General features: G+C 37.1%; 3 protein-coding genes across 3 annotated transcripts in view; all 3 read left to right on the top strand.

The window, feature by feature from the left end:
• The window catches only part of ko (Stork-head domain-containing protein knockout), a 42,176-nt gene extending 27,432 nt beyond the window's left edge, over positions 1 to 14,744 (top strand). Inside the window, exons 4-9 of the mRNA XM_065308534.1 lie at positions 5,585 to 5,725; positions 8,101 to 8,296; positions 11,650 to 11,908; positions 11,968 to 12,377; positions 12,438 to 12,592; positions 12,654 to 14,744. Coding sequence (XP_065164606.1) covers positions 5,600 to 5,725; positions 8,101 to 8,296; positions 11,650 to 11,908; positions 11,968 to 12,377; positions 12,438 to 12,592; positions 12,654 to 14,207 — 2,700 coding nt within the window. The 5' untranslated portion in view covers positions 5,585 to 5,599 and the 3' untranslated portion in view covers positions 14,208 to 14,744. The remainder of the gene's footprint in view (positions 1 to 5,584; positions 5,726 to 8,100; positions 8,297 to 11,649; positions 11,909 to 11,967; positions 12,378 to 12,437; positions 12,593 to 12,653) is intronic.
• A 1,325-nt stretch (positions 14,745 to 16,069) lies between these two features.
• Positions 16,070 to 22,845, top strand: LOC135796501 (protein FAM13A). Its single transcript, XM_065308536.1, is given in 5 exon segments — positions 16,070 to 16,148; positions 20,375 to 20,926; positions 20,929 to 21,576; positions 21,638 to 21,853; positions 21,920 to 22,845. Coding segments are annotated over 5 exon segments (1,845 nt in total). The 5' UTR covers positions 16,070 to 16,106; the 3' UTR covers positions 22,307 to 22,845.
• A 749-nt stretch (positions 22,846 to 23,594) lies between these two features.
• On the top strand, positions 23,595 to 26,123 carry LOC135796499 (bifunctional 3'-phosphoadenosine 5'-phosphosulfate synthase-like). Its single transcript, XM_065308535.1, has 5 exons — positions 23,595 to 23,956; positions 24,025 to 24,633; positions 24,690 to 24,896; positions 24,962 to 25,186; positions 25,244 to 26,123. Exons 1-5 carry the CDS (start codon positions 23,924 to 23,926, stop codon positions 26,030 to 26,032), a joined length of 1,863 nt encoding a protein of 620 aa, XP_065164607.1. The 5' UTR covers positions 23,595 to 23,923; the 3' UTR covers positions 26,033 to 26,123.
• Positions 26,124 to 27,333: the final 1,210 nt, after the last annotated feature.

Here is a 27,333-nt window from a genome sequence, read left to right as displayed (position 1 = left end):
AAATTTAATTTCAAAATTTACATATTAATTTATTCTTCTTATTGTGTAATCCAATCATTTATATTTTATTTTGTATTTTTACAAAGCGTGAAAGTGAAATTCACATTAAATAAAAACTCGAATGTAACATTCGGGACTTGTTAATTCCGAATGCGAATTGATAATTACGAGCAGTCGAAATTGGAAGCACCTTGCGAATAAGTTACACGCAAGTGATACAAGCGATGAAAACAAGTTGTGGAAGCTTTTGTTCGTATTTCTGATTGCGTCACAACAATAGCTCGTTGGTTACGTTTTGATGCGGTTTTGCAATGTGTGTGTGTGTGTGTGTGTGGATGTGTTGGTATTCTACATGTTTTGATTTAATTCGATTGTGTTTACGATTCTCTCGCTTCGTTTCTTTGCATTGTGCGCCCGGCGTACGCAACGAATCAATTCAATTTCAATCGCCATTCGGCCGACGAGCGCTGTGCATTCACGCCGACAACAGCTAAACGCCACAACACAACAGGGAATGTATTCTACTTTTCCTACTTTTCGTTCTTTTTTTACGCTTAGAACTTGTCAGGAACTTGACGGCGACGGAAGTTACATTTATTTAGTTTTGTGATAAGTGGCAGTGATTTTTCTTGTGGATATTTACGTTTTGTTGTCATGTAAGTCAAAATAATCAGTGGTAAAAGGAAAAATTATATTTTTTGAAGAATAACTCATAAACTATTTGTGATAAAATTATGATTCTTTCATATTTTTATTAAGAATTAAATTCTTTAATCATATTTGTAAAGATTTTGTTGATGTGATTCTTGTATCAAACGTTATAAACAATCAAAACTTACTTTTAATTTTTTTCTTTTTTTTTTCTTTAATGAATAACTCAACAACTATTTGTGATAAAATTATGATTCTTTCATATTATTATTAAGAATTAAATTCTTTAATCATATTTGAAAAGATTTTGTTGATATGATGGTTAGAACAAAAGTTATAAACAATCAAAGTTCAATTATTATTGTTTCTGTGTAAATTTATCAAAATATGCCCATAACTTTGAAGTTAATCATATTTTAAATGCAATTTTTTACAATTTCACACATATTAAGATAATAAATAGAATTCTGAACATTTCACTCGATTATCTCCAATAGTTTTTCCATTATTTACTAATTAAACGCTGCAACTATTGAAAAATAATGTTTGCGCGCGTTAAAATCTCCGTGAACGTAGCAATAAAACAATTAGGTTCGCATTTTGCATACGCGCGCAAAATCTAATTACTTTGGAAAATGCCATATCATTTATTATAATTAACTCACAACATGTTCACAATTTGCAATTAGTACTAAACCACTAACAACGAACTATTTCAACAGTATCAAATTTTATGTCTTTCCTAATGCAAATACACACAATATCCACACAAAAAGCCATGCATGTTTCACTAGCGAACGGAAAATTAATTTTAAACATCACCGCGTGCAAGTAATAATTATTTTATCTCTGTTATTACCATTGAAAACTTGACACACTTTCAATGCGCTTTTTGGAAAGGGATTTATCGATATCACCTGAAGGTTGTTGTGCATGTCATTTTATTTATGTCTAAATATTCTCATCGTTTGCAGATGCATTGTGAATTATCTGATTTTTGTCATTCGCCGCCGATTGTTGCGCTAACGAAGCAAATGAAGTAAACACCGCATTAATAATGCGCTTTCGTTTTTCGTCCGCGGCATGCGCGCGATAAACGCCGAGTTATCTCTATTTGAAAGTCATGATCATTAGCATATAAAAGTAAAAATAAGTCTCCCACATCTTGCGGTCCGCAGTGCTCTTCTCCAGCTTTAAATTAAACGACGGCGTGTGGTAACGTGCAACTTAAATTGATGATTTTAATTTTATACTCGCAGTATTAAATTGTATGTTTGTATCAATAGACACAATTGTCCCTGTTGTAATTTATTCTTATTATTGGTACTTTTCCGAGTCGTTACTTGTTACTGCGCCGCCCACGTGGGAAATAAATTTCAATTTTGAATTTTCAATTTAATTTCTTACGTATCAGATGTAGAGTAGGTCGACAATAAGTCGAAATCAATTTAAATGATTAAAATTTAAATTTAAATGTGTATCAGCCGATTTGCCACACACGACTAATTTAATTACAATTAAAATCACTTTTACCATTTTTTACGTGTTGTTCCCGGTCGTTACTTTTAATTTTAATTAATTTCTAACCCTAGGTGATGATGGTATTCGCGTGGTTTTGTTTTGTAATAAAAAACGCTTAATTTATTTGCGTTTTTAATGACTTTTGCTTAATGAGTGTGGCGTTTTGTCCTCAAACGGTTTTGGCAGATAATTAAAATCGAATTTAATAACATAATCACTTTTTGCACACACTTCCTTCTGCGGATTTTTATGTCTCTTCCTATTTCCTGTTTTCTTCATTTTAATAATTAATAAAAATGTTAAGATAATTTTAGATTTTATAGTACCTAATTATTATTAGAAGCTGGGTTTTTGCCTTGTATTTCCAAAAAATTAACAGGTATTAACGTTTTTTGGTAGAGAATATTTGATAATACTGTAAATATTGATATTTTAGGAGATATTCAAACTTTTTCTCTTTTTTATCCTTTTTTGAGGCGTTTTACATTCTTTTTTCTTAAATTGCGGCGAAGTAAATGCAATTCTTTTTAAATTTTCTTTTGTTACTATACAATATATTTTGGGTGATCTACCAGGAAAAGTTCAAAATATTTTAATATCACATTTAATTTTAGAGTTTTACCTAATTTTTATTGAAATTTTGTTTGGAAACCGCAAAGGGATGGCAAATTTAGTTTTTTTGTCAATTTTTTTAAAATATTATTTATTTGCAATAAATAAACTACAATAGCTGTTTCTTCTACTAATTCATAATGTTACTTAATATCACTTTAATTTTACTTCATAAAACTGCTAATTTATTCGCTAGTTTTCGCAAAAAAATCTAAAAAAAAACTTTTACTAATTGGTTTTCGAAATTCAGACGAAATAAAATTGAGTTTACATGTAAATCTCACTTTTAAAATATTCCCCACAGATGCATCTCATGTATCAAACAGTTTATGTCATTCCAGAATCGATAGTTATGCGTATCGCTGGTTCGCGACGCCTACGTGGCTCAAAACGAGCAAATAAACTCATTAAAATAACAACGCGCCCATTGCACACATGTAATATAAAATACAAGATTCCGCAGCGCTCATTAAACGCGCGACGTGTTTGTCCGCCATTATTCTATCGTATCTTAGCGACCGTATAGAATTTATGACAATCCGATGCGAAACACAGGTATGCACGCATAAATTTTAATATCGAGAAAATTGATATCGCGCCGCTGCATTCAGCGCTCGCATTTTTTTTTCTTCTCTTCGTTGTCGCTCCGTTTTACATGTTTACAATCGCTGCGAGAGTTTAATAATATAATATGTGAAAATTACCAATTTGCTTAGAATATAACAATCGGGTCCCACACTCCTCACACACCATATATTCTCCAGCTTCAGCTATTTTATTATGATTGCAGTCACCTTACGAAACCGTACACGGTCACTTTCCCCTTGGCGACTCAAATTACGCTTTCCTTGATTGTGCGCGCGCCGCTTGTAGGCGAAATTTATTTTAATCAACAAGTTTATACACCGCGCACAATCAAGACAAGCATTAAATACACGTATGGAATATTTGCGTAAGTGAACGATAAATTTCAATTAGACGCAAATATCTCGTGCACGAAAGCTGAAGCTGAATAACTAATCGATCAGTGAGCGGTAAAAAGCGCGCAAAATCTCCGCGCTTGATGGTTACAACACCACGGCGTATAAATTGCATAAATAACGAGAGTCAGGAAAAAATTGGGTACTTATAGAATAAATCACCGTTTTATTTGATATAAATATCTCAATTTCAACAGAGAAAGCAAAATTACCCGCTTATCGAATTATTATCATTATTACTATTCAGAATCAGCGTGTGTGTGTGTGAATGTGTGTGTGCGCTTAAGTGTTACCTGAAGTCTGTAAACATCTGCGCGAGTAACTAATAGCTGCGCGATGGAGAAAAATGTTCGATACGCTGTTTTCGAAACGAAACAAGAACGAAATTACACGAATTATTTTCTGTTTTTGTGTGTATGTGTGTGTGGATGTTGGTGAATCTGTAAGGGAATGGAGAGTTTACGGCCTTAAACGGTGAGATAGAGAAACATAATTGAATCGTAAAAATCGTAAGAGTCGCGGAGAGTCGCTGGTGGAAACAATGTTCGAGTGGAAAAAGTCGAAATGAGATGCACGAAAACAGAAATAGATGGAGTTTACACAATGGTAAGAGATTCTCCATTCTCACTAACGGTTTTACCAACATAATTTAAGACAATAACAACAACTTTATATATATAATTAGTTGATTATATTGTTATCTACGCTGTGAGGTGTATTATTTGTGAAACACACTTTTATAAAGGTGTTTTTTGTTGTTTTCTTGGAGTTTTTAGCAGTTTTATTGTAGAATTTTGTGATATTAGTTGTGATTTATTGAAAAATCAAAGAAATATGTTTGGATCTTTATTAGTTTTGGAGTTATTCATGATTTTTATTGAAGTTTTGTTTGTTTTTGTTTGAATCATTTATGTTTTCTGCATTTTTTGGGTGTTTTTCATACTCTTTTCTTAAATTGCGGCGAAGTAAAAGAAGTTTTTTGCAATTTTCTTTTGATATATTATAATATTTCTTAAAATCTACCAGAAACTGCTCGAAATATTTTAATATCTCTTTTAGTTTTGGAGTTACGATTGATTTTTGTAAAAATTTCAATTTATTCTCATAAATCATTAATTTTGCGAATATTAACTTACTTTTTCTTAAATTTTGGCGAAGTAAAAGAAGCTTTTTGAAATTTTCTTGTGATATATTATAATATTTCTAATTATCTACCAGAAAATGATCGAAATATTATCATATCACTTTTAGTTTTGAAGTTACAAACAATTTTTCAAAAATTTTTGATTTATTCTCATCAATAACTAATTCTACAAATATTTAACTTTGTTCCACAATATTTTCTCTTTCGTCCATCCTCCGTCCTCAAATAAAACCTAATGAAACCATTCGCAAACCAAAAAAACACAGCGTATGTGGTAAGACGTCAGAAATTGATTTCATTCGCTTCATTGATGAGCCGCTAGTCTCTCTTCGTTCGCGAATTATTAAAAAGCCAAATTGGTTCCGTACATGCGTGCACAATCATTAGCGTCGTATTAAAAAGTCAATTACTCCGAATTGGCCAGCAGGCCGAAACCATGAGGTGTGGAAATGAACGCGCTTTGTATTCGCTTACGCAGATTTATCGCCGAAAATAAATGAAAGTTGTGACTTGCAAAATCAACAACAAATTGCGATATTGGCAATTGCACATCGAAATATTATTTATATCTTCAATATCATCGGCGTATCGAATTACACACGCTTTTGCCGTATCACGCTATTAAAAATTCATATTTAAATTGATTGATTGATTGTGTTTTTTTGCGTGTTTACAGGATGATAACTTGAAGATGTCTGCAAGGCCGGATTGTCGTGTGGTGCTGCGACAATGCTTGGCGATTGTCGTGCGCAAGGAGGGCTGCCAAGGAGATCCGGGTGACTTTTGGATGTACGAGAGCGGATACCTACTCTTCCAGGTAAACGAAATAAATTTCAATTTGCGAATTTCTCCTAGTCGCTCAAATGCAATCGATCACTCCTCACTCCAGCCTCTCCAATTTTGATGCTCGCGTACGATTAGCGCATGATTTATTGTTTCTTGAATCACAAAACTGAAACTTTAGGCATAAACGCATTGCTTCACCGCGGCACGATTTACCTTTGAATTTCGTGCGATTCGTATTTATTAGCAAATTACATAAAATAAAATTGCACGAAGTCATCATTTACGGTGTCAAAGCGAAAGATCGTACAATTCGCATGCAAATACCCGTGCACAATGCGCAAATGAATAAAACGTCGAGGTTAATTTCTTGAGAACAATTAGGCAATCGGGCCGGGATCTTTTAACGCACGTTTAGCATTATAGTGTTTTCACAAAACATCAGGCTGTGATTTTATTTTTATCTGCGGCGCTGTTTTGTGTCGGAATCGTGAGCAATTTGAAAGCATCGAAACTGAAAGTTTAATGCTCCGCCAGTTAAGCACCGAATTTGTTGGAGGATTTTTTGAACAAAGGCTTCGAAAATTGATCAGTTAAAGGAAAAAATCGTGAGCCTGTGTCACAGCCCTCGGACACGATCTAATCAGTGGCTTGTTAGCAGTTAGCATCACATTATTTTCTTGTTGTTAATATTTCACTAAAGAATAACATTTATCAACATAATTTTGTTTTCTGTTTAGGTTTTTGTTAATAACTTTTTAAATAAACGCGTTAGGTTAAATATTTTTGGACATAACGATTCAGAATTAAATTCTACATCTACCCAAACATAAATTTTATTTTATTTATTGGTTTAATAAAAGTTATAAACAAATATACACAAAAATATTACATAAAAGTTTAAGTTTTCAGTTTAAGTTTTTGTTAATAACTTTTGAATGGAACGCGTTAGAATGAATATTTTTTGATGAAATTATTCAGAATTAAATTCTGCATCTACCTAAATATAAATTTTATTTAATTTATTGTTTTAATAAAAGTTATAAACAAATAAACACAAAATTTAAATTTTTTTCACAAATATTTACTTTTTTAAAACAACAAAATATTAATAAACTTATATAATATTAGATGTAGAATTTAATTCTGAATATCTTTTACTTAAAATAATTATTTAAACTAATTTATTTTAATAGATATCCATTAAAAACTCCTTCAGACCGTTGTTCTTCACATATCATACGAAAGGAAATTGTATCTCATCTAATTTTCGATTTTATGCAACTTTTAACACTCGAAACCCAGAAAAAACACGTAAACTTTTCATTATAAGGAAGTTAGTTAGTTTTTCCATTGTATGTAGGTATTAACCGAACTTAATTAGTCTACTCACGGAAGGCGGTTTTTTAAGCATCTGCGAGCTATTTAGCATACGCGATGAAATTCTAAATTAACTATGATTATCGCATTAGCCATTATATGAGAGAGAGTGTGTATTGACCAGATTTATATTGATTGGAACGTGCGAAACGCGATGTTGAGCACATCGTAAGGTGTCGAGTCATCGTTATTATTTATTTATTTATTTATTTACTCTGAATTAGTTTTCGTTTAAGCCTAGTTGCGAGTAATTTATATAAAGCGAAAGTGTCTGTTTATTGGATGATGTGGATAGATAACGCGGCGTCAGGAGATTAATCTGATCAAAGTGAGTAAGTAGTAAAGCGGGGAAAATGTCGGAAACATCCTTTTATTGATCAGAGATTTTTTATGAAACTTTCTTTTCGTTTAAATCCTTGAATTTGATAAAAATTTGTTTAATATTTTGTTAGTTTTAATACGCGCACGACCCAAATATTTCCTAAATTTACGAATTAGCTTGCGTTTCTCTTTTTGTTGCACATTGCTAAAATAACTCGGTAATCTGTATGCATCCTTGGATGCAGACAAAGTTATGCGTTCCCATTCCGGTCGCCGAAGATACGACTCGACGGCTATCTATAAGCGACGAGCTGGAGCCTTGGAGACTGTTACATTTCGGAGTTTTCGTAATGCGTTCACATATTTCTTGCAGTTCGTTGCATTTTGCACTAGTTCTCTCTTGGATTTTCTATTCTAGTATCACCCACACAAATATTTATGCTTACATAGGCATCACACAAGACAATTTAATATTTTTGTGGACGTTTTCTAATTATTTGCACATACAATCGCAAAAAATTAATATAAATACGTCTTTTGTGACTGGTAGCGCGCGTCAATCATCATTAAAGGTAGTATACATGCGTTTAATGCACATTTTTCAATCCATCATACACCTGCGACTTGCGACTGACTAAATTATACCTGACGCTTTCTTTGCGCGTAATTTATTTCTATTTTTTATTTTTCGTCTATGAAATTTTGCAGGGATTGCTGTCTGCGAATTCGGTGTGTTGGTGGAACAGCGCGCTGAACGGCGCGACCAAAACGCTCGTCTATAAGGGCTACGTGAGTCCTGGAGCAATCCTGGTCGGCTCGGAGCCCTGCGCACTCGAGGTTTTACGAGGCGCCTGGGCCAGACGTGTGCTGCAACCGCCGGCGGGATATCAGATCGTCAGTTTGGGTGAGTACCACAACCACACCACTAGCAAGCTATTACCATAATGTTTTAATATTTATTACTGCTGGAAGCGATGCCAGAACATGCAGAAGTTATATTGGAGCGCGTTTTAATCGCGCGCGAACGGAAATGGGAAGAATGCAACCCAAAGTACATATTTTTTTAGTTGCACTTGATTTAATAATAAAAAGTAAAGCAAAACGGTTCAGAATTAAATTTAGGATCATTGAAAATATAAGTTTATTGTTTTAATTGAGTTTATTGAGAAATAAACGCAAAAAATTTTAAATTTTTACAAATTTTGCTGTTTTTTCATATTAATTCAATTAAATATTAATAAAATTATATAATATTAGATGCACAATTTAATTTTGAATATATTTTGCCTAAAACAATTATTTTAACTAATTTAGTTAACGAATTATTTAAATTTAGACGAAAAAAAAATGCGTAGATAATGCGTAGATTTTATTTTGCGTTGTTTGAGAATTTCTAAACTAATTATTTGTAATAAAAATATATATTAAATTGAAATCAAAGCGAATGACACAAATACTGATTTATTACGGCTAATGCTCGCAATAAAAGATTCAAATCGGAGTGATTCTCGCGGCGAAAGAAATTAATAAATTATTTTATAATTATAGTAATTTTAAAACACAAGAAGCGAATTTCGTGCGATAATTGTACGCGCGTGTTTTACTTTCGCAATTGATTTCAATTTGCAAAAACTAAAAAATCTTTTGTTAAAAAATACAAATTTTCAAGTGGTGAGATGAACCCACAAAATAAAAGTAACGGCCAGGAAGAGATCTGTGTACGATCAAATTTAATTTCAGTTTAACATGTGACGAATTCGTAATAAATCATTCCTGTGAAATTGCAACAAATTATAAGATAATCAGTATTTACGATCGTTTAAACTAAATTTTCCCGAATGATTGCAGCGGCATGTCATTGACATTAATGAAAAATAACTGTAAATAACTTCTATGGTGCTAGTAAATAATCATTTAACTTTTAACTTAGTTGCAAAAGGATTACGCGGATAAGTCCGCGGCAAATTGAAATCTGTAATTTTATTGTAGCGATATATCAGCTTACAAATGTTAAGCGTCTTCGGATGGCATTCCTACATCCAAGCATACCTGACCGAATAATTGATAAATAAACACACATACATACATATACACGCTCGTGAGTTTCATGGCTTTCCAGCCACACGACCCGCCGGCGAAGAACGCTCACATCGCTCCAGCATTTATTCATTTCGAGCCGAGGCTTTATAAATGTCGACTAGAAAATTAATAGAATTCATTTCGTCGACGCACATTTGTTTATGTACCACAATAAACTATCCCATCTAAGCCGATTCAATTAATTTTGCACTGCGAAAAAGACATTTCTATCTGAATCTACTCGTAAAACGGGTTGCAGTGTATCCTGTTAAGAGAACATAATTATTGCGTTGTAGTGAGGTTATGTTACATCGAGATTCAAAACATAACCAAATATTGAGATTTTACGTGGATTTCCATCTGTATAATATCCATAAAATACAAAGATAAACATTATTTTCTTTAGTTAATTAGAAATGAAAATATTTTTGTCGTTACACAGAGAAAATGAATATAAACCAACTAAGATGTACGCATTTCACCATTAACATGAAATTTATCGTTGAATTAAATTAAAATGCAGACGATAGACATTTTCCGAAAATTGGGTTACAGCGTATATCCTGCATTCCGTTCCGCTGCAATATACTTTGAAGAATGGTACGCCCGAAATTGCTTTGATGTCATTTTGGCAACGGGCCATGCACATACTCGTGCTCTTACTGTCGTCGACATAGTTTTATAGGAATCGCCGCGAATTTGCTGTGTCATGAATGAATTGATAGCATCTCCGCGGAAAGAAACAAGTGCATATCGATTTTCTTCACGCACCTGCACGAAAATTGCACTTTTACTTCTTCCACGGCAACAAAAAAAATGATATAACATAAAAATACACTTAAAATTAGTCTCGTTAAGATGTGCGCACTTGCATAACATAAAAAGGGACTTTGCACGACTCTTTAACGCTTTGCAGTGAAAGTTTTTATTCTTTGTTCACATAAAACGAAGAAAAAATAACTGGAGTACACGCTGCAGTTAACGCCGGATTGCGAGAATCTTTATTTTTAATTTTTATGTTTTTAACACTTTTTCTTGCGGAATATGCAAGGAAATTCGCTTTTCATTTATTTTCATTTACTCAATCATATTAGAAGATCGTGCGGTGTATGAATGGTTGCAATCAACGTTTTTCACCGATAAAAAACCCTCAACCGCGCGCAACAATTCAATAAATTAAATTACAGCTTAATTACAACTGCACGTGTGCGAATATCATCGACTCCAACCTTTCTTCCGCGACATTATGGTTTGATACAAAATTAAATCATGATGTCGTGACATCTTTGCGCACGGATACTTGTTGTTGAGTGGTTAATAAATTTTTCTTTATGCGGTTGCACTATTAATTGGAGACATGTTCCATGATCTTTGTTTATGCTTATATTTATGGTATTCGCAGTTATTAATTGAAAGTTCAATTAAAACCTATGTATTTTCATCGTTTTGGTGATGCGGAAACCCGATGGATAACTTTCACAAGCATTTTCATTTTTATCAATTCCATGTCGAGCCATCGCAGCATCATAGTTCGCGATATTTATTATAATTCAAGAGGAACAGACCATATTTGTGTGTCTTTGCAAAGACAATTTCTATATAGAAAGTTTTATTTTTTGTTGGTTTCTAGTGTACGAAGCTAGGCAGCCCAATATACTCCAGCGGAAAAATGGTCCCCACATGAGGGAAAGTTAATACAATGATTTTTCATCGAATTAAGTCATTGCGTTGATCCAACACGATGGAAATAATGATATAAATATTGGTATACACCTTTCGTGCGCACCGATAAGTTATACTATAAGTTCTAATGCGATAATACCGTAATAAATGAAGCTGTCAATGTTGTTTATAACGGTTATTATAATGTAAATTTTATTCATGAGGCTCTAACATTTCAACCTTTTGCGCTTTCCGAACTTCTTGTCGACTTGTGTTGCCAATAATATGAAATTGAAAATCATTTATGTATGCACACCAGGCATACACAAGAAATTGCGCGCATGGAAAGCTGTTTTGTTATTAATTCAATTAAGAAATACACGCGTTGTGAGGAAACGTGTTGACGCATGATTGTTTATACGCGTAATTGATTTAATTGGCTTCGCCGAAGGCTACGCGCGACAATTTTGTCTTCAACATCATTTTAATTATGTGCTTTTTGTGTTTTTGCTGTAGATGATGTTGAAAATAGCGTGGTGAATTCCGTCCCCCAAACGCAATGGACGCCATTGACCGAAGCGATATGTGCAGTTGTGTTGAGACTATCCAGCCAAGGACGTCCGGCTGGAATACCAACCATCCGGGAAGCTTTGATCATGGCTTTCCCACACGTCTCGCCACCGAGTGAACGAGTCATTTACGACACCCTTGTTCAACTCACAACTGAACGAAAACTGTACCATACATCTAGGGGATATTTTATCGTTACTCCAGAGTGAGTTTTTGTTGGATTAATTTATTCCGGATGTTTTTTTATTCTTTAATATTTTACAGACGGAGAAGATCCCGGAGTCACTCAAGAAGTCGTCGAAGAAATGACGAGGAAGCAATGGGTAAAGGTATCTTGATGACGACGGAGGAAGCGCTTGTGTTGGTGCACGGTGAAATGACGACGATTCGTGACGGGGACGTCACTCATCAATGCATTCAGACGAATTTGGCCGATGTTATTTGCGGCGGTAACGCCAGCGACAAGATTCTCTACGCGCGCAACAACAAACGCCGCTCGGCGTCGTTCCCGTCCCCGAAGAGTCCGGACAGGCGTGGATCGTTCCGCCTGTGGGGATCTACACGACGATTGCGTCGTTCGGCGTCGACCAGGACCATTGCCAGACAGAATTACACGGATAGCAGCAGCAGTACGGAATATCCCAATAGCGATTCGGCTAATACTCCAACTCCCAGTAAGATTCAACTTAATCTGATGTTTTTTGTTGCTCAAACTTTGAAATAATTGTTTGCAGAGAAAGAATCACTACTGTCGAGGATATTCCGACGCTCGAAACGCTCCCAGTGCCAAATTAGTAGCTTCAGCGCACAATTTCCGCCGACTGAATGGTTCAATTCGAAAGCCATACATTTGCACAATGTCGGTACACAAACATCAACTGCAGATGAGGTAATTTGTCATATTGCAGACATATTCTATTGATTTATGTACTAATTTTGATGTGTTACAGGATTCAACATTGTCATTGCCATATTACTTTGTAAATTCGGAAACTGCATCTTCTTCCAAGTCGGCGACATTACCACGCCGCCATCGACGTCAACTATCCAATGATTCCACCTACATGACATCACATATTGCTTCGCGTGAGCAATCGCCCAGTTTGCGATTGGGCACACCATCATCCAGTTCTCTACCGCGGAATCCCAATCGCAGTCCGATACATTCAATCAAGAGCCGTGAAAGTTCCCGTAAGACAAGCCGCAGTAGTCTTACGAAAGTCCCGCCCAACGACGACATCGACGAGGAGGAGATTAAATCCTTGGAGACGAAACCAATCCGCCCAACGAAACGCGACAACTATAAGATTTTCGGTAGTGATTTTAAATCAACGAAGGCTTCCAGTCTTGAATCATTGAAGACTGTGCATGATAAGTCTTTCACGGATGATTCTACGCTGAAAACTTTGGCGAGTTTAGACAACAGTGGTCCGTCTAGTATCGAATCGCATAAAAGCAGCAAAACTGGTAGTTCTATTACTAGTGGACCGTCGAGTTTGGAATCACACAAGACTGTGATTTCACGCAATACGGCGGCGGATGCGCGATCGAAGCGGTCGCCTAAGCGACGCGAAAAGGAAAAGCATAAAATCACGGATGCGGCGCCATCAATATCGCACAGCAATTCATTTACGCTGCAGGTGACGACGAACCAGAACGGAAACAATTTCGCTGCTTCGAATACGAACGCGACGACCACGGCGACTATTAATAGCGGCACCGGCGCAAATACGAAAATATTTGTCCAGAACTCGCCGGTGCGCTCGGTGATTACGTTCGAGAACGGCCAAAACAACGATCCCAATCCGAATCTGGTCATCATCAACGGCTCCGATCCCATCATCGAACCAGCGCGATATCAAATATCCGCCAAACCAGCAGCAAATTCTCCTGATTTGTGGGCAAAAAACACAAACAATGCAAAGGAGGAAAGTCTGAACAACAGTTCGATGCCCACCGATGAGAAGAACGAGCAAATGAACAACAGCCGAAAGTTGTCGCTGCAAATGCCATCGCGCGATCTAAACTACAAAAACTTATTGAAGAACCTCCCATCGACGTCGAACAATAAGCAATTCGCGTCCAATTCCAACCCGGACTCGCCCATAAATAACAGCTTCAAGGAATTCACGCGGAACACGTTTGACAGTAAGTCGTTCGATGATCTAGGCGGGAGCGTCGGGGACGTTTATAAGCAGCTCACCGATTCGAAAACCTCCTTGGATAAATCATATCAATCCATATTGGATAAGAATATTCTGGGATCGGAGCCGAATATCAGCCTGAAGGATCAGGAGGGCAAGTCGGTGAGTCGGCAAAACAGCCAGCATCATTTTCCGAGTCTCAGCGACTTGAGTTTTAATTTTACTAGCTTGGCAGCGCAGAAAATCCTCAAGGGTGTGAGCATTAATAGCATCGACACACTGGTGGAGCTCAATATGGCGGCGAACGGCGAGAAGCAGAATAATTGTGATATTGTTCACACCGATTTCGGATTGGTTTGAAACACTCGATGCAACTGGAGTTGGTTTTTCTTAGTTTTAGATTAGAGGAATGAAATGCTTTGCGACGAGATGAAACTCATGTTTTAAGCTCCTTACCCGACTTTTTAGCATAAAAGTTGATGTTGTAAGGAGTTGTCCAGCAGCCATAGAGAAACCCGAATGAATTGAAGAAGGTAGGATCGCGTGCGCGGTTATTTCTTGTTTAGTCTAGTAAGTAATATGCAAACCAAGCGGATTTACCAAACGTTTCGCGGACAATATCAAGCTATACACACGTGTATCATAGGAAAAGATGTCTTCATACAGTGTCTTAAACTTTTAGCGATTTTACCCGATTTTAATCTAATATACCCCTTTTATATACAGTATATACATAGATCACTTGCTTTGTATTTATCCGTACTTAATCGTTTATCATTCAAATCGGTATATGATTTGATCAGCTTTGTATAAAATATGTATTAATGCTTGTTTTGCGGTAACATGTAAAAATGAACATCTTACTGTAAGTATTTTAATAAACAACATTTACACGAAGAGATAGAATAATGCAGGTGGAGATGTGTTTATCTGTTTACATCGTGTTAAATCATTCATGAAATTCAGACTGTTCAAGGTCCTGCCTCGACGGAAATAGGAACTGAGACGCTGTGTGCTGTAACCGTTGTTATGTTGCCATTCTCCAATTCATAACAACTGGGAATAACTTTGGTGGTGCGAGGGTGTGAGAGTATTTATATTACTCCTAGTTATACGCAGCTTTACGACTGCACACACTGAACTACTTGGAAGTAGTTGGTAAGGAAAACCGCTGTGCATTGCTTTACTACGCAGTTGCATTTCTCTATCGATCACACGCTTGGGTTTCACGCAAGTGATAAGGTCCAGCGTAGGGGAATTGTTCGTGGAAAACTCGTCCTTACGATCGGCACGCAAGGTAAAGCCTGCGCATTACTCCTAGTTGGGATCCTTATAAAAACGAAGCGGTTTACTACGCTGGAAATTTCGGTGGCCCCAACCCAGGAAGCGACTACTTTTCGGTACTACGCACTTGCAAACAGGCATTATTTATTCGGTGCATACGTGACCTAAGTCACGGTTCTGCTGCAATCAAATCTATTTTAATAAATGCAATTTATGCAATTCAAGTAGCAAATAATTTTCGTGTTATTTTGAGCGCTTTAATGAATTCTTACAGTGTTTGTATTAGATTACCATTAATTACAATGTTTAGTTGTTGTGATAATTAATTACACCACCTTAGCGCATGTTTGTTATGATAATATTGCTAAACCTTTGTGAATCATAAATTAACTGTTCTATTCACGCGTTGTATAGACTTTCAGTTTAGTATTAATACATCAACAAACAAAAGCGGGAAATTACCGTCTTAGGACGACATTTTGTAATCGCTCAATACTCGTATGTGTGCAGATGACATTATTTCATATTTGCCGTTGTGGTTTGCGTTCATTTGAGCGGTTGCAACCGCACCTAGCTGGTTTTTGCTTCTGCTAATCTCAAATCTGCCAAATCTTGTTTACTTTCACATGCGTCGACCATTTCGCACTACTGTCATCATCATTTTTCTTATTATCAATTAGAGTCGGACTTTACATAACCAAACAATTTTATTCATAAATATCTAAATTTTTTATATTAATATTAATCCGAGTCTGTTTGCTGAGTTGTAATATTTATGTTTTTTATATTTACTATCGCGTTATCTCAAACACACGCCCATTAAATAACTTACTAGATTTCAATGTTTATTAAACAATTTAATTATAAACATACGCGCGTACATATAAATTACGTCGATGTGCGATTAGACGTAACATTACAGATTGAAATGTTTCAAGGAACAGTGCAATTGATTAATTATTAATATTGAACAAAATGAACATGGAATTGTTGGATATAGTGGAAACCATCCTTCTGGTGAGTTTATTATTAACCCAAAACGTCATGGATATTTTTTTACTGCGAAGAAACCACTAACCAAATCATGCGAATCGAACTCATGGTAATTTTTAATGCAATTTACATGAATCCCTAATTGGATTAGCATGTAAATCTTGTTAAGTGGAACGCAAGAATTCTCCTAAGAGATTATCAGTAATAATATGCGCGCAAATGATTTGTTTATTTAATTTTATTTAACGCGTACTTACGTTGAATTTAAAAGAAAGGAAAGAAAGGGGATCAGTACACTGCGCATGCGCGGTAAGCAACCACTTGTTTTGCATTGTTTCGTGTGCGTACGTGCGCCGCGTGTTCGGTGTCAGTGTGTACCTGCCCGCATTATCATATCATTTGTTTATATTTTACTAGAACGGTCTAGTTATAACTGAACTGATCAACGCAAATAATAATCATATTAAATATGATGAGCGGTTACTCAGTCACCTTGTCTGCAACATTCGGGGTATATAAACACGGTGTGAATTATTCCCAGCGACAATTCGTGTGTTTGCTGTGTTGTAAAATGCACATCGTCTAATAAACTATTGAGAAACGTGTAAACATATAAAAAAAATTGTGTGTTTGTCTACGAAATGTTGTTTTTTATAACGCACGTTCATGCTGATATGAAATATGAGAAATTCCATCGATTTTACGTGAGTATAATTTACAGTTTTTGAAACATTTTTAACCGCCACTAATATTCGTGAAATTTACTCATTTTAAAGTGTTTAAAATAACTGCTGAGTGAAGTATGCATTGGCAAACAAGTGATATGTGACGCATTTATTCGTAAACTTGAAATATTCGTGATTAAAATGTGCTATTTATAAACCACCAGCACTGACCACCAGACTTTCAGTGGCTGTGTGTTACATAAATGTCGCTGATTGGTCCAGCGGAACTTGCATTTATTTCAATTGACAGCTTCACGAATTCACGAATAACTTTAAAACCGGCGCGCATCTTGTTTGTAAACACACTTCGAAAACATCCCAACGACAAGATACCAGCAGTTAAACTTGGTAAAACATTTTAATTTTCAATATTTTCACACATTTTACGCTAAAATCACACGAAAAAAATGCAAGAATACACAATGGCGGCTTGTCTGGTCCCTGACATTGATAATATTCATTTCATGTGTCATTCTGACTAACAATTAGCAAGACGCATGGTCAATTAGTGCAATTATAACAATTTAACATTGTTATCTTTAAATTGTTCAAATTACATATTTAAAAACCAAAAATTTTGGGTAAACATGAAGTGTTTCCATGAAAAAATAATTTTTGCTTTTTTTTTATTCAAAGAATCCAATTAATTAGCGCAATTCAAGGAAAACTAACAGTAATTTAAGTAATTAATACAACCTACGTGTCAATTAGTATTACCGAAGTCCCCTGACAATGAAAAAAAGATCAAATGGAAAGTTAAACATGCAATAAACGAGAAACTTCGTCGAAACGTTTGTTGATTGCCTCAATACAAATGCGGAAAACGAAAATGTCCATATCAAATGTCTATAAGTACATCTAGGTCGCGACCTTTAAAAAAATCAATAATTGTAAGGCAATTGACCATCGCCGCAATGGCTGCAATAATCATCCATCTTGAATACGCGTAAAGCTATAAATGACGCGAATGCACTTGGCTCAATTCTGCTCGTATGCAGGTTGCGGTAGAAACTGCGATTCAGATTTACAATCTGATTCCGCTTCGCCAGCAGTTAGTTGTTAGCGTTAGCAGCGCGTTTGGCGTTTATCTCGGACCTATTTAGTTTCAGTCGCTTCTCTCATTGCACATGTACGTACATAGTAGGCGCATAGTGGGCACATAGTTTGGGTTTATTCCGCTCCATGTGCGCGGTGCTGGTCTGCGCCGGTTCTTCACCTCTCTCTGACTGCCTGCTGGTGTGGAAGCCGCTACCATCGACTGATGGCAGGCGCTGCGCGCCGTTCGACAGCGGATTTCGGATTCAGTACGCTTCAGTATTACTCATACGCCGGCCGCAGCAGAGGTATTTCACTCTCCGGCGATTCCTCCGCGGACTGTTCGTGTGCAATCTTCTCTCCCGCTGCCGGCTTTTCGGTGCATTTGCCCATCCGACGTTATCGATTCAGCGCGCTCACGAAGGCCACCACCGAATTCGCGCACTTGCACCAGGATATTATGGGACTAACCGACGGTGAGTGCAACATTACACTACTGTATACATAATAATATAATAACATAAACATGGTTTCTTTTTTTTTTATGTTTATTTCGTTGCGTTTATTTATCAAACGCGATATGAATAATATGACACGCACAGCGCGCAAATGCAAAATGCATAAGTCGTTAATTATTAATTCACGCTATTCGGTCGTGTGAATGAAATGCAAAATAAAAAATAGTGAAACGCGAATGTGAACGTGAATCATTATCGTGTCGTGTAACTATTAATTTTTTTAAGCAAAAATTCTTACGGAATGTTGAGTAGTAAACATTCTTTAGTTTTTTTTTGTATGCTTATCAGCGCACAGCCGGAGGTAATTTCCTTTGTTATCGCTTCGAACGCGAACAGTTGGTGGTTAAATATAGATAACCGGAGCATTGTTGTCGCGTGGATTATCCAAATTGACGAGCTAATAAGTGCTTTGAAGTAGGCAGAGATTTTTCGATATTTGTTTGCCGATGATAACGCACCAACGCCTAGGTTTGTTTGGTCGATCTTTATGCCGTCATTAAACGCTAATATTAGATTCTGTGCAATTTCCATTGTCAATAACAGCACTATTTGCGATAATTTTTACGTTTTGACCTTGTGCCACCGTAAAAACAAAAAAATAACAACTCCTAGGACAATAGAATCGTTGACGTACATATTAATGAATTGTATAATCTTGTTTTGAATGTAAATTGATTAAATTTTCATTGTTTTTACACACAAATTTATAGAATTTTGGATTTAGAAATGCGTAGTTAATTGTTCGACGTATTTGTTGCTTAGCTTCCCTCCGAAGCAGTGTTGGTGTGCGTTCGTGTGACCTGGAAGTTTAATTTTACGAGCGCGTTATTGATTTTGGAAAAGCCGTTGGTTGCGGAATCCGAGACGCGCAGCATGCGCTTCGGCATATTTATTGTAACTATTTTTGATGACTGCATGATGTGACATGTCATAATCTAGAAAAAACACAACGTAACAAAAGTTATTTTTATGCTGAACATGATGCGCGTGTTGTGTAACTCCAGTGTTTATTTTTTTTTTGAGGCAATATGTGCGGTTTTTTACCAAATTTGATATCGTGCCAAACGTTGAAGATGCTCTGCAGTTTAAATATAACAATCGCACGCCATCGACTCAAAATAGGCAGCGCCGTTTATGCGGATAATTCCGTACGCGCATGTTTATAATTTAATGAGCGTGTTATGTAAACAGCGAATTCGCCAATCGAATTCACCACTTGAAGTTCGGTCATTCGCTGCTGACGCACTTCGGAAGCTTCGCTGCTCGTTGATTTGTTCGCAGTTACCAGTTGCCAATACGCACTATTTATAGATCGCATTCGCTATTATTGCCTTAAATCGATCTCAATTGATAACATGTGACATTAATGTATATTTTTCTCTTCGCTTGTTGCAGATTTATAGAGCGGAGTCGGCTCCACCTTCCGCACATTCGTGGGTCCTTGGCATCCACATGCTAAAATTGCGATTGGTCTCTACACACTTCTTGAAGCAGCCATAAATTAATTGCAATGTGTCGCGATAGGGATATGAATCCTCGAATTTAACGAAACCACAAGCACTTGGTTGTACAAGCGCAAGAGTATTCTTTTTTATATCGCGTATATTGTTGATCGTCACTCGAATTTTGTCGCTGTTTTATACGAAAACGATAACCACAACACAACACACAACAAACAAAAACAAAGTTTTAACGTAGTATCGTCGCTATCGATATTCGTGTGCTCATTACCATTAAACGGAAGACTCGAGTCATAATCGCATTATCATAGCAATCCACTCACGTAACATTTTGCGAAACGTTTCATTGACTTCATTCGTCATTGAGCGACGATTTCGAAGATTGTGTTCGCTGCTAACGCAGTGTAATGTAAGTATAATTCATTAACGCCACCACTACTAATCTAGATATTCCATTAAGTAATTATTTCGAATGTATATTAATTAAATTTTGTTTTGTTTGATTGTTGCAGTGTAGTCGCATGGTAGATCAGGACGTTATGAAAGGTCCGAACTCGCTGGAAGATACCAGGAGGACATCAGTCGACCGTGAAAGTAAATTCGCGCGAGTGAAACGAATGCTCACATGTCAGACACGGACACCGTTGACGTACGATGAGGCGAAGGCATCGGCGAAGGCTCGCAAACGCAAGGAGCGCCAGGAGAGCATCAGTTCGATATCGCAGGAAAGAAAAGTAATACGCTCCAACTCCGAGGAGCGGCCGATTTGTCAGAAGAATGAGAATAACAAGGATATTCGGCGCGTTTCGAGCAATGAGGACTTCCAGCATTCGCAGCCGCTGCAGACACACAATGACAACGTCGCGACCCTAGCGATTCAGGATGGTCCTATGAAAATATCCCCGCAGCGAGATATCACAATCGATGATTGCGAATTTGAACGGCGAAGATCGCACGAACGGTTTTCCCGACCGCTGGTGCAACGCGGACGGTACAATCAACCGCGCAAGCCAAAACCAAGCAGTTTTCGAAAAATTACAACGGTAAAGAGAAAAGCAGCAGCGGTAAGAAAGTAAAACATGAGCGTGCTGGCGATGACGTCGATGCGCCATCTGATGTTGCTAGTGTGGATGGTTGTAATTTTCTGCAATTGAAGCAAAATAATAAAGAAAAAGAGCGCTCGCCGAGTCCGGTGCATACACCGGCATCGCCTGCGTTAGACCTCACAACACTCCATCAGCAGATTGACAATGCCGAACCCGTATTATCTAATATTAATGACGAGGCGGCGGAGAACCAGCCGAGTCTTTCTGTCGCGTCCAACCGCCTACTGTCGTCGCCGCGTAATTCAGTTATCATAACGCAGCGGATTTATTTAAATCCAGACGTGCCGCTGCATCCGTCGTTAAAGGATCCGATTAATCCACTCGAGCAACGTCAGCGGCATATTGCTAAACAGATTAACAGCTTAAAGAAGAAGCTGAAGAAAGTCGACGATGACTTCGAGACGAAAAACGGTTATAGACCATCGCACGCTGATAAATTGAACGACAAAAGCATTAAGAAGTTGTGCGCGGAATTGAATAAATTGAAGAAGGAACAAAGGGCGTTGCTGGAGGATGCCACGTCGCCAACGACGGCGTCCGGCATTGTGAAACAAGACGCGAAGAAAACAACGTCGACGTTAAAGGACACCCTGCAGGAAATCGAGAAGGTATAATAAAACGTTTTATTCTTAAAGTTGGGCGTAAATAAAAGTTTTTCTGTTTGTGTAGAGACTGGATGTGAAACGAGGGTCGGTTAACCGGAGCAACAACGTTGAAGAATTGTCCAACGATCAATTGCTTGAGGAGAAGACTGCTGTGCAAAAAGCTTTACTGTATTTGGAGTCGGTTCATGGTAGGCCTTCGAATAAGGAAGATAAGGATGCTGCACGACCTCTGTATGATAGATACAGACTGCTCAAACGATCTCTTGCTCGGATGAATGCGGTAATTATTACAATCACAACAAAAATAAACATTTCATTAAAATATCTCTTTATTTTTATTATACAGGTTAGTAATGTTATTGAATTGGCAACAATTCACGAACATGAGACAATGGACTTCATCTCGCTTCCGACGCAAGTCGTAGAAACCGAATCGGACAAGATGGCTGCCCTGACAGGCAGCACGACAGACAGCGACACCGATACATCCATCGGCGAGAATCTCCACGCGCTTTCCCTCGAAGAACTCCGTGATCAACAGAAGTCTACCAACGAGGAAAAGAAGCAGCTGCGTCGATCGCTCAAAGAGTTCGAAGCGGACTTCGAAACGAAAACGGGAAGAAAGCTCCAGAAGGAAGATCGCGCCTCCATGGAGACGGTTTACACTTCCTACAAAAGAGCCAAGGCCAAACTGAAGCTGCTCGATGCGCTGGTGGGCAAGCAGGCTCTCTAATGCACACACACACATCATATCAAGCTTCATCATCATCTCACATTTATTCACATTTGGCAATTCGAAGATAAACAAAACCCTATGATAAACCAATCTACAGATCTAGTATAATTGATGTACTTGTGCTCCATATTAAGTTTGTACGTGTATTCTATTTTAGGTTGTCGTAGGCGTAATTTCTATGATATACAGTTGATTGTATGTATTTACTATTCGTTGTCTTGCGTGTGCGATGAGATGTGTTTCGTTTACAAATCGTTCGTGCGTTCCTTTTTGATGCCATGTTTTGCATAAATCACGACGCGTATCGAATGAACTATGATCACACAGCGGATGATCGATTTTTGAATATATTATATTGATTTTATAAAGGATATAAAACATTTTAGAAATTTTATATGAGCGACGCTCGCGAAACGATTGTTTAGTGCATGTATTGAATTAATACAAGTTGTTTTTATTATATGACAATTTATGCATTGTATTACACTGGATGCTATTCTTTAAAATATGCCAAAAATATAACTGAGGACTACTTATGCGCTGGGTATGTTTTTTCTGATGTAAACTGTGTCAGCGTGTGAACAATGTTATCTTGTTGACGTATTTATCGACTTTACTTAAGTTAAACGCGTTTTTTATGACAAGTAAATGGTTTATTCGACTTGATTCATGCGTGTAAGGGCGATTTTTACCTGGCATGCGGAACAAATAGTCGTAGATTGGTGTAATGTGTTTCAAATTGGAACAATTACTACAAATTAATTATTTGTACAGTAAACAAAGGAATATTGTAGTGTAATATATCAATGTGTTACGTTTTATCTATGGAAAACTTATGGAAACTACTGCAATGAACGTAAAAAGCTACAGTTTTTTCAACTTCAGGGACAGGTTAGTCGCTAATATCAATTTAATTGCAAATTATTAAATTTTTTATCGTAATTTTGTCCTGCAAATTAATGTTTTGTATGTTTGGTTCATTTATGCTGATTCATTTTACGTTCTAAATCCTTTTGTCAAAACAAGCATAATTCAGCCAAACTATAAACTAATTTCCAGGTAATATTTTTGTTTAATTTAAGTTGTACACAAGGTTATTACGTGTTTATCACGCTTGATGAAGATTTGCATGGTGTCGGTTTTTTATTTTATTCATGCCTGATTACTCCACGCGGTATCAGAATGAAATGTTTGGCGACAAACAAAAAGCCAGCCGGGAATGGAAAAGTAAAAACAAAAATGTCCTCGGAAAGATAAAGCCTTGGCTACCATATAAATATAAGATGGGATATGATTCGTAAAACGTTCAGTCGCGTCTCGATTAATTAGACCTCACACAAGTGGTTTAAACCAAAACTTTCCTTTCATTCGCGAATTGATTCTTTGAGATTTTCGAATATTGACCGAGTCGTTGCGAATTAAATATATTAATTAATCTGTTGCTTTTAGCGTTCATGTTGCTTTCTCTTTCGGTTTGACCTGAACGCGGTGGATAAACTGTTCTCCAGTTCAATCGAGTGTAGAAAGTTATTACAAAACATCGCAATTCCGCATCTAGAGTTCAGTTCGGTGCAAGGTGCGTAAGCGTAAAGAGCGCGGTTTTAATTCATCAAGATGTCGATTATTAAACAAAACTACAACGAAAAGGCAAGTGTTATCTTATTTATTTATTGTGTACTATTGCGGAGTGTAAATAATTGATAAGATTGTTGCAGTTTATCCAAAAAGCGACAAATGTAACGGAGCAAAACAACTATGTCAGTCGTGTTAAGCGTGGAAAAATCCTGGGTAATCATGGCGGATTTAGAGGATGTACCATTTGGTTCACGGGACTTTCTGGAGCCGGTAAAACTTCCGTTTCTTTTGAATTGGAAGAGTATCTGGTCAGCAAAGGGATCCCAGCGTACAGTTTGGACGGCGATAATATGCGCACTGGTTTGAATAAAAATCTTGGCTTTTCAAAAGAGGACCGTGAAGAGAATATTCGACGTGTTGCCGAAGTTGCTAAGCTGTTTGCGGATGCCGGACATATTTGTTTGTGCAGTTTCGTGTCGCCATTCACCGAAGATAGAATGATCGCAAGGAAAATTCATGAGAATAGTAACTTGCCATTCTTTGAAGTGTTTGTTGATACTCCATTGGCTGTGTGTGAAAAGCGTGACATTAAAGGTTTGTACGAGAAAGCGCGCAAAGGTATTATTAAAGGTTTTACCGGAATTGATCAAGAGTATCAGAAACCTGAACATCCGGAAATGGTCGTCAAAACAGTGGAGTTGTCCATTCAGGAATCCATGTTGCAAGTAGTTGAAATGCTAGAAGAAAATGTATGAAGTATATTTTAAATATTGGAAACTTTGTTTTAATGCTGTTAATATTTTAGAGTATTATTCCGAAATTGCGTCTTCAAAACAGTCTCGAAGTGAAGGAGTTGTTCGTACCGGAGCATCAATTGAAAGCTGCAATTAAGGAAGCAGCAAGTTTGGAATCATTGGAGATCAGTAGTGTTGATTTGCAATGGGTGCAGGTCCTGGGCGAAGGTTGGGCGACGCCATTGAGTGGATTCATGCGTGAAAATGAATTTTTACAGGTAAGCCCACAAAAATTTGAAAGTTGTTGAGTGAATATTTATTTAGTTTTATTTTTTTATTGTAGACTTTGCATTTTAACAACCTGTCTAACATCAATCAAAGTATCCCAATTGTTCTTACAATTAATACTGCACAAAAAGACAAACTTCAAGACTGTTCTTCAATTGCTTTATGCCACCGAGGAACTACTTATGCAATTCTAAAAGACATTGAAATTTATTACCATCGTAAAGAGGAACGTTGCGCTCGTCAATTTGGAACCACTAACAAAGATCATCCTTATATTAAAGTAAGTTTATTTTAAAAACATGATAAAACAAAGATTTTAATTTTGTTTAATTTGCAGTTGGTAATGGAATCAGGTGATTGGATTGTCGGAGGAGATTTACAAGTCTTAACTCGAGTTAAGTGGAATGATGGTTTGGACCAATACCGTTTGACACCCAATGAACTACGTAAGAAGTTCCATGAAATGGAAACAGATGCAATTTTCGCGTTTCAACTACGCAATCCAATTCACAATGGGCATGCACTTCTTATGACCGACACCAAGCAACAATTGGAAAAGAGAGGGTTTAAGAAACCTGTGTTGTTGTTGCATCCACTTGGTGGTTGGACTAAAGATGATGATGTCCCATTGAATGTCCGCATGGAACAACATCAAGCAGTATTAGATGATGGACTCTTGGATGCTGCAAGCACAGTATTGGCTATTTTTCCCAGCCCCATGATGTATGCAGGACCAACTGAAGTCCAGTGGCATGCAAAGGCGCGCATGGTCGCTGGGGCAAACTTTTACATTGTCGGTCGGGACCCTGCAGGTGTCCCACATCCACTTGGCAAAGAAGGCTCGCCTGATGGTAATTTATATGACGCTACACATGGTGGGCGAGTGTTGAAGATGGCTCCGGGATTATCGTCGGTTGAAATAATACCATTCCGTGTAGCTGCATATGACGCCAAGCATTGTAAAATGGATTTCTTTGATCCTAGCAGGAAGGATGATTTTGATTTTATTTCGGGCACTCGCATGCGTGGCTTGGCAAGATCAGGGACCAACCCACCGCAAGGATTCATGTCACCGAAAGCCTGGCAAATATTATCTACTTACTATCAGAATTTGAAAAATAATTGAAATATGTACATTTATAAATATGTAATATCTATATAAATATGAATTGTTGTCCGTTAGTCGCACTAATAGTAAACTGCATTGTTTTTATAAATTTTATTTGCTTCAGAAAATGGTCTCCATCTTACAATTAATTAGCTGCAGTTGGGAGCGTCGTAGAAATACTGCCTAGTGTGTGAGTTGTGACAATATTAAACTGTTATCCAGGTATAGTTTAGATGCACGAATATTTGTATGTATGTATATGCGTGGTGATTTCAGAGCGCGCATTCAGTTCCATTCCGGTTGCCGAGCGAGACACGCGTGTTCATCGCGACTAGTTTTATTTCTCCCTATTATAAATCGATCGTAAATCGATTTATATTCAATAAGCAATCGACGACATTTATTAGAATTGCGCGTGAACGGAATTTCGCCAGATAATAAGCACGAGTGAACTACTGTCGGTCGTCGGTGATTATTTTTCGCGTGTGGATTATACTGCATTCGTGTTGGCCTGCATGTGCACGGCGTGAGTGTCCGTCGGCTGTCGGTTATCGCCGAGGTTAACTTGGATTTATGTTTAATTCGAATAAGTGGATGTGTCCGGAGAAGAAGTTTACACTTACAACGGCCCTGAAGTTCCGAATATTCATCGCAGAAGAGTTGCAAATGTGCGCATATTTTAAGGCAAGTCTTTTGCGCCTTTTAATAGTTGTCGTTATTTTTCTATACAAAATATGTTTGTATTTGGAAATGTTGTCAATAAAATAAAATTAATATAAATTACTCATTCATATTTGTTTTTGGTATCCTTATACGCGTATTATACGCGTGGTGCAAGTGCAACATATCTGATACTAGTGTTGTTGTTTTTGAAAAGTTGATAAAAGTAGAAACATAAATAGAAGAATCAAATATTAATGATAAAAGCACTCGGTGGTCGAGTGGAGACGTGCACCTGCTGGCATGCTAGCAGACACGGATCGAATCTCAGGTATAGGAGGCATTTTTCTCAAATATAAAAATATCTGGTGTAATTTGGGTTGCATATATGAATTGCAACGAAATATAAGAGAAATTGAAACACAAGTGAAGGCAATATGAGAAATAAGAAAGTAAGTGGAGGAGCGGGAACAGAGAAATAAAAGAAGAACAAGGAGTAGCAGAGAAGAGTAGAGACAGAAGGAAGAGAACAGAGTAGAGAAGAGGAGGAGATAGAAGAAAGAAAGAATAGGGGTGACGGAATTTTTAAATTTTTTGGCACGTGTCGTTATAAGACAGTCTACGGTCGATCTCCCAGAGCGCCTCCGGCGCTCTGGTCG

The sequence above is a fragment of the Atheta coriaria genome, unplaced genomic scaffold (assembly GCF_025399875.1).
Source record: "Atheta coriaria isolate IRGN ID8LTWV9N9 unplaced genomic scaffold, Caltech_Dcor_3.1 hic_scaffold_7_pilon, whole genome shotgun sequence".
NCBI classification, from domain to species: Eukaryota; Metazoa; Arthropoda; class Insecta; order Coleoptera; family Staphylinidae; genus Dalotia; species Dalotia coriaria.
This window is presented reverse-complemented; position numbering and strand designations above follow the sequence as displayed.

Coding starts and splice junctions, on each gene's coding strand:
- LOC135796499 (XM_065308535.1), top strand. CDS start 23,924: ATGTCGATTATTAAACAAAACTACAACGAAAAG. Junction 23,957..24,024: donor AACAAAACTACAACGAAAAG/GCAAGTGTTATC, acceptor AGATTGTTGCAG/TTTATCCAAAAAGCGACAAA. Junction 25,187..25,243: donor AAGATCATCCTTATATTAAA/GTAAGTTTATTT, acceptor TTTAATTTGCAG/TTGGTAATGGAATCAGGTGA.